General features: G+C 41.3%; 1 protein-coding gene across 2 annotated transcripts in view; it reads left to right on the forward strand.

Annotated features, from left to right (window-relative positions):
* LOC126378833 (mannosyl-oligosaccharide glucosidase) overlaps window positions 1-12,773 on the forward strand; it is a 32,601-nt gene that overhangs the window by 3,718 nt on the left and 16,110 nt on the right. For both annotated transcript variants that reach the window (XR_007568147.1, XM_050027264.1), the window contains exons 4-7: window positions 184-343; window positions 828-976; window positions 1,615-1,802; window positions 2,337-2,492. Coding sequence is in view for 1 of the 2 variants with exons in the window: in XM_050027264.1 (XP_049883221.1) it covers window positions 184-343; window positions 828-976; window positions 1,615-1,802; window positions 2,337-2,492 (653 nt within the window). In the remaining variant the exon portion in view is untranslated. The remainder of the gene's footprint in view (window positions 1-183; window positions 344-827; window positions 977-1,614; window positions 1,803-2,336; window positions 2,493-12,773) is intronic.

The raw sequence follows: 12,773 nt of genomic DNA on the forward strand, positions 1-12,773 counted from the left end.
ACAAAATCCTCTAACCCGACCTACATTGCACCATCGACTCCCCTTCTTACTTTTTAAAACTGCCTTACGTCCAATTCATTAACCATCCTCCTTTCATACCATAAACAATCAAATTCTCATTCATTATCCTTCCATAGTATTCCCACTTTCCTACATGTATGTATTGATGTTTCGTTTTCCTAGGGTGACATCAAAAAGCCGTTAATGCTAGTGTGGTACGGGGCTCTGGACGAGTCCCTGGGGCCGGCGGCGCCGCAGTCTCGGCTGTGGGCCGAGGGCGGAGCGCTACTCGGACACACGCCGCAGCTGCTCAACTTCAGATTGAATCTTGTGCCGCTTACAGGTTGGTATTATTCGTAAATCAGGATCAGAAATCAGAATCAGGAATTAGAAATCAGAATCAGGAATTAGAAATCAGAATCAGGAATCAGAAATCAGAATTAGAAAGAAATAAAAAACTACCTTTAATTTTGTGACGGAAAAATCCAGTATAAACAAAACAGTTACTTACAGAACAAAAATATCAAACAAAACAAAAATAAAATTAAAACTAAAACAAATAAACAAAACCCAAAAATAAAATAAATTCCACTTGATATTAACTCGCTGAATCATCCCCCTCAGTATTCGATTCGGAACACCGTATTGTACTCATTTTATTTCTCTTTTGTTTTGTATTTTGTTTTTTTCTGTTTGTGTAATAAAGTTATTACAAGAAAAGATTATGAGTACAATAGGCGGCCTTATTGCTAAGTAGCAATCTCTTCCAGGCAATCTGTAAGTATAGGAGATATTGAATATTATGTTCGGTTCCGTCATGTTTCCAGGCAAGATAATCCACCGATCGTTCTCGGAGGCGCACGCGCCGGGCCTCCACCTACTTAAGGAGAAGTTCATATCACTGCTTAAGGCGGAGCGACATCCCAAGTATGGTCGTCTGCCTGTACTGGCGCCTGATGACGAGTTGAATGAAAAGGTAACATAGCATATTGACGTCCTATAAACAAATAGACTGATAAAAAGAAAATAAAAAAATCTTCTATCCTGTGGGTTGTGAGGTGAATTACCAACCTCATCAACCCTCAGGGTTGTTATTGAGCCACCAAAGGCCCATGACATGACTCATGTAACGACTACGTACATCAGTACATTACATCAGTAAGCAATAACCGGGACCAACGGCTTAACGTGCCTTCCAAAGCACGGATCATCTTACTTTCGGACAATCAAGTGATCAGTCTGTAATTTGTATTTTTTTTTTATTATTTATTTATTCAGATATCCAACAGCATTTACAATAGGTGTTTGCTTATATTGCATGTACAAATTTATTAGCCAATGACAAGACAGGACATATGATATACTTTATCCGGCTATACAGGTTGTGAGAAGCTGCAGTAGTTTTAGGCGGATGAGACGTTCGTTATGTAAAATTGACGATTCAAAGTGTAACTATGTTACCTATTGAATAAAGATATTTTTGAATTTGAATTTGGCTATGTTCTCACCGTTTTCAGTAGAATTTTCATTTTCAATTGGCTTGGCAGTTTCTGATATCCTGGTACCTCAGATTCAATGTTTGTTGGGTTACATGTTATTTTCCATTTCCCCCAGGACAAAGAAGTTAACTTCGTCTCGATACAGCTGTTCGTGGAACCCCCATTCGTTCTGGACGTTGTATACACGACGGAAGACCTGCCTACTCCGCCAGTGAAAGGGGATGAGTATACCATGGTGTTGGAAGCGAAGAAGAGGTCTTTCGACCAGGAGTTTGAAGATAAATTCGGGCTGGCAGCGAAGGGGTAAGTGCGCTGTCCCTTTCTTACTCTTGTAGGTTAGTGACGAGAGAAAACCTGAAAACCACATGTGAGCTACGGTGATTGCTGATAAATTTAATAATAATAAGTTGGCTTCGACCCCACGCACGCCTTCCAAAAGTCCGGGACTCCATTGGCCCGAGATATGGAAACGACATACAAATAATAATAATAAAGTTTATTAAGACTGACGGCTTAAAATGGCCACATCGAAGCAATTCATCTAAGAAAGCAATTTGACATTTGCGCATATAAAAGTAAGTGCGCAGTTCAAACAAATTTCAAATAGCAATATACCGGCCAAGTAGTTAATGCCATCTGCGGCAAATCTACAATAAGTCACGTCAGAAAGCCTTTTTAAACCTGACCAGGTGAGGCGTGGGGTGTTGTAGATTCCTGATTCTGATTCCTGATTCTGATTCTGATTCCTGATTCCCGATTCTGATTCCTGATTCCCGATTCTGATTCCGGATTCCTGATTCTGATTCCTGAGCTTATGTTTATGTTATGTTTAACCAGCTACTCACAAGACGACGTGGCGATAGCGAAGGCGGCCATGTCAAACATGATAGGCGGCATCGGCTACTTCTACGGGGCGGGCAGGGTGCGGTCGCAGTACACCAGGGAACCAGTGCCTTACTGGCGCGCGCCTCTCTACACGGCCGTGCCTAGCAGGTGAGCACCTTAACACTTATGACGTCCTGGTACTTGGTTCCTTTATTAATTGGCGAAAAATAAAATCTTCTAAAAGTCTCTGAATCCCTGGTACCTTCCGATGGCTATCAGGCGTGATAGGCGAGTGTCAATGCCTAGAAGGTAACCTTCTTCTTCTTATCGTTTCGATGGCATTCAGACTTTTTCAGCCCAATAAACCTCCTAAACACTTATGATGTGCTGGTACTTGGTTCCTTTATTAGTTAGTCTTTAGAGAAACAAGAAAGTCAGTCTCTTATTGACGTCTGATACTCTGGTACCTTCCGGTGCAGGCAATGCTTAGAAGGTAAGCCCCTTAACATTTATGATGTCCTGGTACTTGGTTCCTTTATTAGTTAGTCTTTAGAGAAACGAGAAAGACTTCTAAGAGTCTTATAGATAGACTAGATGTCGCGTGGTTCGCTCGCAGCAAGCTGCTCGCGTGTCTTGTTTTCCCGGCATTTTTTTACCGCGATAGAATTTGACCAATACTTAAATAGGTCTCGTGAAACCAAAAAAGTTCTAGGTGCTATAGTTTTGCCAGGCCGTAGGGGGACTCCCTGATGCGGAGCAGTTTTCCAAGATGACGTTCCGATCAAAACCCTCAGACATCATTTTACTCCTGAAGCATTTTCGGATAAAACAAATATTTGTATGGCGGCCATCTTGTTTTTCCGCCATTTTGTTTTTTTTTAACGGCGATTGGATTTGACCAAGATTTAAATAGGTTTCGTGAAAAATTTATTGCTCCAGGTTTTATAGTTTTGCCAGGCCGTAGGGTGTCTCCCTGATGCGGAGCAGTTTTTGAAGGTCGGGAGGTATTTCCATACTCAACATGACATTTTGACCACATCCCTCATACATCATATTTACCCCCGAGGCATTTTCGAGAAATCCGAAAATTTTGTATGGCGGCCATCTTAATTTTCCGCCATTTTGTTTTTTTTACCTGCGATAAAATTTGACCAAGATTTAAATAGGTTTTGTGAAAAAAATATTCCTCCAGGTTTTATAGTTTTGCCAGGCCGTAGGGTGTCTCCCTGATGCGGAGCAGTTTTCAAGATCGAGCAGTATTGAAATACTCAACATGACGATCCGATCACATTCCTATACATCATTTTTACCCCCGAGGCATTTTCAGGAAAAACGAAAAATTTGTATGGCGGCCATCTTGATTTTCCGCCATTTTGATTTTTTTTCAACGGTGATTAAATTTGACCAAGATTTAAATAGGTTTCGTGAAAACCAAAAAGTTCCAGGTGCGATAGTTTCGCCAGGCCGCAGGGTGTCTCCCTGATGCGGAGCAGTTAGTTCTCGAAAACCTGGAAGTATACCCGTACTCTACATGACGTTCCGATCACATCCCTGTACATAATTTTTACCTTCGAGGCATTTTCGGGAAAAACGAAAATTTTGTATGGCGGACATCTTGTTTTTCCGCCATTTTGATTTTTTTTCAACGGTGATTAAATTTGACCAAGATTTAAATAGGTTTCGTGAAAACCAAAAAGTTCCAGGTGCGATAGTTTCGCCAGGCCGCAGGGTGTCTCCCTGATGCGGAGCAGTTTTCAAAGATCGAGCAGTATTTTCATACTTGACACGACGTTCCGATCATACCACTGTACATCATTTTTACTCCCGAGTCATTTTCAGGAAAAACGAAAAATTTGTATGGCGGCCATCTTGTTTTTCGGCCATTTTGATTTTTTTTCACCGGTTATTAAATATGACCAAGATTTAAATAGGTTTCGTGAAAACAAAAATGTTCCAGGTGCGATAGTTTTGCCAGGCCGTAGGGTGTCTCCCTGATGCGGAGCAGATTTCAAAGATCGAGAAGTACTTCCATACTCAACATGACATTCCGATTACACCCCCATACATTGTTTTTACCTCTAAGACATTTTTCTGAAAAAACAAAATTTTGTATGGCGGCCATCTTGTTTTTCCGCCATTTTGGTTTTTTTTCACCGGCGATTGAATTTGACTAAGATTTAAGTAGGTTAAGTGGAAAAAGAATCGTACCAGGTGCGATAGTTTCGCCAGGCCGTAGGGTGTCTCCCTGATGCGGAGCAGCTATCGAAAACCCAGACATATTTTCATACTCGACATGACGTTCCGATCACATTCCTATACATCATTTTTACCCCCGAGGCATTTTCATGAAAAACGAAAAATTTGTATGGCAGCCATCTTGTTTTTCCGCCATTTTGATTTTTTTTCACCGGCGATTGGATTTGACCAAGATTTAAATAGGTTTCGTGAAAAATTTATTGCTCCAGGTTTTATAGTTTTGCCAGGCCGTAGGGTGTCTCCCTGATGCGGAGCAGTTTTTGAAGGTCGGGAGGTATTTCCATACTCAACATGACATTTTGACCACATCCCTCATACATCATATTTACCCCCGAGGCATTTTCGAGAAATCCGAAAATTTTGTATGGCGGCCATCTTAATTTTCCGCCATTTTGTTTTTTTTACCTGCGATAAAATTTGACCAAGATTTAAATAGGTTTTGTGAAAAAAATATTCCTCCAGGTTTTATAGTTTTGCCAGGCCGTAGGGTGTCTCCCTGATGCGGAGCAGTTAGTTCTCGAAAACCTGGAAGTATACCCGTACTCTACATGACGTTCCGATCACATCCCTGTACATAATTTTTACCTTCGAGGCATTTTCGGGAAAAACGAAAATTTTGTATGGCGGACATCTTGTTTTTCCGCCATTTTGTTTTTTTTTCAACGGTGATTAAATTTGACCAAGATTTAAATAGGTTTCGTGAAAACCAAAAAGTTCCAGGTGCGATAGTTTCGCCAGGCCGCAGGGTGTCTCCCTGATGCGGAGCAGTTTTCAAAGATCGAGCAGTATTTTCATACTTGACACGACGTTCCGATCATACCACTGTACATCATTTTTACTCCCGAGTCATTTTCAGGAAAAACGAAAAATTTGTATGGCGGCCATCTTGTTTTTCGGCCATTTTGATTTTTTTTCACCGGTTATTAAATATGACCAAGATTTAAATAGGTTTCGTGAAAACAAAAATGTTCCAGGTGCGATAGTTTTGCCAGGCCGTAGGGTGTCTCCCTGATGCGGAGCAGATTTCAAAGATCGAGAAGTACTTCCATACTCAACATGACATTCCGATTACACCCCCATACATTGTTTTTACCTCTAAGACATTTTTCTGAAAAAACAAAATTTTGTATGGCGGCCATCTTGTTTTTCCGCCATTTTGGTTTTTTTTCACCGGCGATTGAATTTGACTAAGATTTAAGTAGGTTAAGTGGAAAAAGAATCGTACCAGGTGCGATAGTTTCGCCAGGCCGTAGGGTGTCTCCCTGATGCGGAGCAGCTATCGAAAACCCAGACATATTTTCATACTCGACATGACGTTCCGATCACATTCCTATACATCATTTTTACCCCCGAGGCATTTTCATGAAAAACGAAAAATTTGTATGGCAGCCATCTTGTTTTTCCGCCATTTTGATTTTTTTTCACCGGCGATTGGATTTGACCAAGATTTAAATAGGTTTCGTGAAAAATTTATTGCTCCAGGTTTTATAGTTTTGCCAGGCCGTAGGGTGTCTCCCTGATGCGGAGCAGTTTTTGAAGGTCGGGAGGTATTTCCATACTCAACATGACATTTTGACCACATCCCTCATACATCATATTTACCCCCGAGGCATTTTCGAGAAATCCGAAAATTTTGTATGGCGGCCATCTTAATTTTCCGCCATTTTGTTTTTTTTACCTGCGATAAAATTTGACCAAGATTTAAATAGGTTTTGTGAAAAAAATATTCCTCCAGGTTTTATAGTTTTGCCAGGCCGTAGGGTGTCTCCCTGATGCGGAGCAGTTAGTTCTCGAAAACCTGGAAGTATACCCGTACTCTACATGACGTTCCGATCACATCCCTGTACATAATTTTTACCTTCGAGGCATTTTCGGGAAAAACGAAAATTTTGTATGGCGGACATCTTGTTTTTCCGCCATTTTGATTTTTTTTCAACGGTGATTAAATTTGACCAAGATTTAAATAGGTTTCGTGAAAACCAAAAAGTTCCAGGTGCGATAGTTTTGCCAGGCCGTAGGTTGTCTCCCTGATGCGGAGCAGGTTTCGAAGATTGAGAACATTTTCCTTACTCGACAAGACATTCGGATTACATTCCCATACACAGTTTTAACCCTAGATGCATTTTTAGAAAAAACAAAATTTTGTATGGCGGCCATCTTGTTTTTCCGCCATTTTGATTTTTTTTCACCGGCAGTAAAATTTAACCAGGAATTAAATAGGTTTCGTGAAAAAAAAATCGTTCCAGGTGCGATAGTTTTGCCAGACGGTAGGGTGTCTCCCTGATGCGGAGCAGTTTTCCAAGATCTGGAAGTTTTCCCATACTCACCGGGAGATCTAGAACACTTTTCTCATACATTATTTTTACCCCCCGACGCTCCTTCTGGGAGAACAACCCTGTCAGTGAGTCAGTCAGTGAGTCAGTACATGGGTTTGCAGCTATATATAGTATAACTAGATGTCGCGTGGTTCGCTCGCAGCAAGCTGCTCGCGTGTCTTGTTTTCCCGCCATTTTTTTACCGCGATAGAATTTGACCAAGACTTGAATAGGTCTTCGTGAAATCAAACAAGTTCTAGGTGCTATAGTTTTGCCAGGCCGTAGGGTGACCCCTGATGCGGAGCAGTTTTCCAAGATGATGTTCCAATCACACCCCAATACATCATTTTTACCTCTGAGACATTTTCTGGAAAAACAAAAATTTGTATGGCGGCCATCTTGTTTTTCGGCCATTTTGTTTTTTTTTTTCACTGGCGATAAAATTTGACCAAGACTTTAATAGGCTTCGTGAAAACAAAAAAGTTCCAGGTGCGATAGTTTCGCCAGGCTGTAGGGTGTCTCCCTGATGCGGAGCAGCTTTCGAAGATCGAGAAGTATTTCCATACTCAACATGACATTCCGATTAGACCCCCATACATTGTTTTTACCTCTAAGACATTTTCTGGAAAAACAAAATTTTGTATGGCGGCCATCTTGTTTTTCCGCCATTTTGGTTTTTTTTCACCGGCGATTGGATTTGACTAAGATTTAAATACGTTGTGCGAAAAAATTATTGTTCCAGGTGCGATAGGTTAGCCAGGCCGTAGGGTGTCTCCCTGATGCGGAGCAGTTTTTCAAGATTGAGAAGTATTTTTATACTCAACAAGACGTTCCGATTACAACCCCATACACAGTTTTTACCTCCGAGACATTTTCTGAAAAAACAAATTTTTGTATGGCGGCCATCTTGTTTTTCCGCCATTTTGATTTTTTTTCACCCACAATAGAATTTGACCAAGATTTAAATAGGTTTTGCGAAAAAAAATTTGATCCAGCTATAATAGTTGCGCCAGACTGTAGGGTGTCTCCCTGATGCGGAGCAGTTTTCCAAGATCTGGAAGTTTTCCCATACTCACCGGGAGGTCCCGATCACACCCCCCATACATCATTTTTACCCCCCGACGCTCCTTCTGGGAGAACAACCCTGTCAGTGAGTCAGTGAGTCAGTACATGGGTTTGTAGCTATATATAATATAACTAGATTTCGCGTGGTTCGCTCGCAGCAAGCTGCTCGCGTGTCCTGTATTAGTTCGAAGCTTTGTATGGCGGCCATCTTGTTTTCGTGAAATCAAAAAAGTTCTAGGTGCTATAGTTTTGCCAGGCCGTAGGGTGTCTCCCTGATGCGGAGCAGTTTTCCAAGATGACGTTCCGATCACACCCCTATACATCAATTTTACCTCTGAGACATTTTCTGGAAAAACAAAATTTTGTATGGCGGCCATCTTGATTTTAAGCCATTTTGATTTTTTTTCACCGGTGACTGAATTTGACCAAGACTTTAATAGGCTTCGTGAAAACAAAAAAGTTTCTGGTGCGATAGTTTTGCCAGGCCGTAGGGTGTCTCCCTGATGCGGAGCAGATTTCAAAGATCTGGAAGTTTTCTCATACTCAACAATACGTTCCGATTACAACCCCATACACACTTTTTACCCCCGAGGCATTTTCTGGAAAAACGAAAAATTTGTATGGCGGCCATCTTGTTTTTCCGCCATTTTGGTTTTTTTTCACCGGGGATTGGATTTGACCAAGATTTAAATAGGTTTCGTGAAAACAGAAAAGTTCCAGGTGCGATAGTTTTGCCAGGCCGTAGGGTGTCTCTCTGATGCGGAGCAGATTTAAAAGATAGAGAAGTGTTTTCATACTCCAAAAGACGTTCCGATTACATCTCCATACACAGTTTTTACTCCCGATGCATTTTCTGAAAAAACAAAATTTTGTATGGCGGCCATCTTGTTTTTCCGCCATTTTGATTTTTTTTCACCGGCCATAGGATTTGACTAAGAATTAAATAGGTTTTGTGAAAAAAGAATCGATCCAGGTGCGATAGTTTTGCCAGGCCGTAGGATGTCTCCCTGATGCGGAGCAGTTTTTGAAGATCGAGAAGTATTTCCATACTCAACATGACATTCCGATTACGTCCCCATGCATCGTTTTTACCCCCGAAACATTTTCTGGAAAAATAAAATTTTGTATGGCGGCCATCTTGTTTTTCCGCCATTTTGATTTTTTTTCACCGACAATAGAATTTGACCAAGATTTAAATAGGTTTTGCGAAAAAAAATTTGATCCAGGTATAATAGTTGCGCCAGACTGTAGGGTGTCTCCCTGATGCGGAGCAGTTTTCCAGGATCTGGAAGTTTTCCCATACTCACCGGGAGGTCCCGATCACTTTTCTCATACATTATTTTTACCCCCCGACGCTCCTTCTGGGAGAACAATTATGTCAGTGAGTCAGTCAGTACATGGGTTTGTAGCTATATATAATATAACTAGATGTCGCGTGGTTCGCTCGCAGCAAGCTGCTCGCGTGTCTTGATTTCCCGCCATTTTTTTACCGCGATAGAATTTGACCAAGACTTGAATAGGTCTCGTGAAATCAATAAAGTTCTAGGTGCTATAGTTTTTCCAGGCCGTAGGGTGTCTCCCTGATGCGGAGCAGTTTCTGAAGATCAAGAAGTATTTACATACTCAACATGATATTCCGATTATACCCCAATACATTGTTTTTGCCTCCGAGACATTTTCTAGAAAAACAAAATTTTGTATGGCGGCCATCTTGTTTTTTGCCGGCGATTGAATTTGACCAAGACTCGAATAGGTCTCGTGAAATCCAAAAAGTTTTAGGTGCTATAGTTTTGCCAGGCCATAGGGTGTCTCCCTGACGCGGAGCAGTTTTCAAAAATGACGTTCCGATCACACCCCTATACATCATTTTTACACCCGAGACATTTTCTGGAAAAACAAAAATTTCTATGGCGGCCATCTTGTTTTTCGGCCATTTTGTTTTTTTTTCACTGGCGATAAAATTTGACCAAGACTTTAATAGGCCTCGTGAAAACAAAAAAGTTCCAGGTGTGATAGTTTTGCCAGGCTGTAGGGTGTCTCCCTGATGCGGAGCAGATTTTAAAGATCGGAAAGTATTTTCATACTCAACAAGACGTTTCGATTACAACCCCATACACAGTTTTTACCAACGAGACATTTTCAGGAAAATTGAAAAATTTGTATGGCGGCCATCTTGTTTTACCGCCATTTTGATTTTTTATCACCCGCGATTGGATTTGACCAAGATTTAAATATGTTTCGCGAAAGAAAAATTGCTCCAGGTTTTATAGTTTTGCCAGGCCGTAGGGTGTCTCCCTGATGCGGAGCAGTTTCTGAAAATCAGGAAGTATTTACATACTCAACATGACATTCCGATTACACCCCAATACATTGTTTTTGCCTCCGAGACATTTTCTAGAAAAACAAAATTTTGTATGGCGGCCATCTTGTTTTTCCGCCATTTTGATTTTTTTTCACCGGCAATAAAATTTGACCAAGATTCAAATAGGTTGTGTGAAAAAAGAATCATTCCAGGTGCGATAGTTGCGCCAGGCCGTAGGGTGTCTCCCTGATGCGGAGCAGTTTTCCAAGATCTGGAAGTTTTCCCATACTCACCGGAAGATCTTGATCACACCCCCCATACACCATTTTTACCCCCCGACGCTCCTTCTGGGAGAACAACCCTGTCAGTGAGTCAGTCAGTCAGTGAGTCAGTCAGTGGGTTTGTAGCTATATATAATATAACTAGATTTCGCGTGGTTCGCTCGCAGCAAGCGGCTCGCGTGTCCTGTATTAGTTCGAAGCTATGTATGGCGGCCATCTTGTTTTTCCACCATTGTTTTACCGCGATAGAATTTGACCAAGACTTAAATAGGTCTCGTGAAACCAAAAAAGTTCTAGGTGCTATAGTTTTGCCAGGCCGTAGGGTGTCTCCCTGATGCGGAGCAGTTTTCCAAGATGACATTCCGATCACACCCCTATACATATTTTTGACCTCGTGGAATTTTCTAGAAAAACAAAATTTTGTATGGCGGCCATCTTGTTTTTCCGCCATTTTGTTTTTTTTTTCACCGGCGATAAAATTTGACGAAGATTTAAATAGTTTTTGTGGAAACAAAAAAGGTTCAGATGCGATAGTTTCGCCAGGCCGTAGGGTGCCGCCCTGATGCGGAGCAGCTTTTAAAGATCGAGAAGTATTTCCATACTCCACAAGACGTTCCGATTATAACCCTATACACAGTTATTTTCCTCGAGACATTTTCTAGAAAAACGTTTTTTTGTATGGCGGCCATCTTGTTTTTCCGCCATTTTAATATTTTTTCACCGTTGATGGAATTTGACCAAGATTTAAATAGATTTTGTGAAAGAAAAATTGGTTTAGGTACCATAGCTATGCCAGGCCATAGGGTGCCGCCCTGATGCGGAGCAGCTTTCCAAGATCGAGAAGTATATCTATACTTAACAAGACGTTCCGATTACATCCCCATACATTATTTTTACCACCGAGACATTTTATGAAAAAACAAAAGTTTGTATGGCGGCCATCTTGTTTTTCCGCCATTTTGATTTTATTTCACTCACGATAGAATTTGACCAAGTTTTAAATAGGTTTTGTGAAAACAGTATTGTTCTAGGTGCGATAGTTTTGCCAGGCCGTAGGGTGTCTCCCTGATGCGGAGCAGTTTTTCAAGATCGAGCATTATTGAAATACTCAACATGAAGATCCGATCACATCCCTATACATCATTTTTACCCCCGAGGCATTTTCAGGAAAAACGAAAAATTTGTATGGCGGCCATCTTGATTTTCCACCATTTTGTTTTTTTTCAACGGCTATTAAATTTGACCAAGATTTAAATAGGTTCTGTGAAAAAATAATCGTTCCAGGTGCGATAGTTTTGTCAGGCCGTAGGGTGTCTCCCTGATGCGGAGCAGTTTCTGAAGATCAAGAAGTATTTCCATACTCAACAAGACGTTCCAATTACAACCTCATACACAGTTTTTATCCCCGAGACATTTTCTAAAAAAATAAAATTTTGTATGGCGGCCATCTTGTTTTTCCGCCATTTTGTTTTTTTTTCACCGGTGATTGAATTTGACCAGTAATAAAATAGGTTTCGTGAAAAAAGAATCGTTCCAGGTGCGATAGTTGCGCCAGGCCGTAGGGTGTCTGCCTGATGCGGAGCAGTTTTCCAAGATCTGGAAGTTTTCCCATACTCACCGGAAGATCTTGATCACACCCCCCATACATCAGTTTTACCCCCCGACGCTCCTTCTGGGAGAACAACCCTGTCAGTGAGTCAGTGAGTCAGTCAGTGTCGCGTGGTTCGCTCGCAGCAAGCTGCTCGCGTGTCTTGTTTTCCCGCCATTTTTTTACCGCGATAGAATTTGACCAAGACTTAAATAGGTCTCGTGAAATCAAAAAAGTTCTAGGTGCTATAGTTTTGCCAGGCCGTAGGGTGACCCCTGATGCGGAGCAGTTTTCCAAGATGACGTTCCGATCACACCCCAATACATCATTTTTACCTCTGAGACATTTCTGGAAAAACAAAAATTTGTACGGCGGCCATCTTGTTTTTTCGGCCATTTTGTTTTTTTTTCACTGGCGATAAAATTTGACCAAGACTTTAATAGGCTTCGTGAAAACAAAAAAGTTCCATGTGCGATAGTTTCGCCAGGCTGTAGGGTGTCTCCCTGATGCGGAGCAGCTTTCGAAGATCGAAAAGTATATCCATACTCAACACGATGTTTCGATCACATTCCTCATACATCATTTTTACCCCCGAGGCATTTTCGGGAAAAACGAAAATTTTGTATGGCGGCCATCTTGTTT

Source organism: Pectinophora gossypiella, chromosome 27, assembly GCF_024362695.1.
Source record: "Pectinophora gossypiella chromosome 27, ilPecGoss1.1, whole genome shotgun sequence".
In the NCBI taxonomy this organism is placed as follows: Eukaryota; Metazoa; Arthropoda; class Insecta; order Lepidoptera; family Gelechiidae; genus Pectinophora; species Pectinophora gossypiella.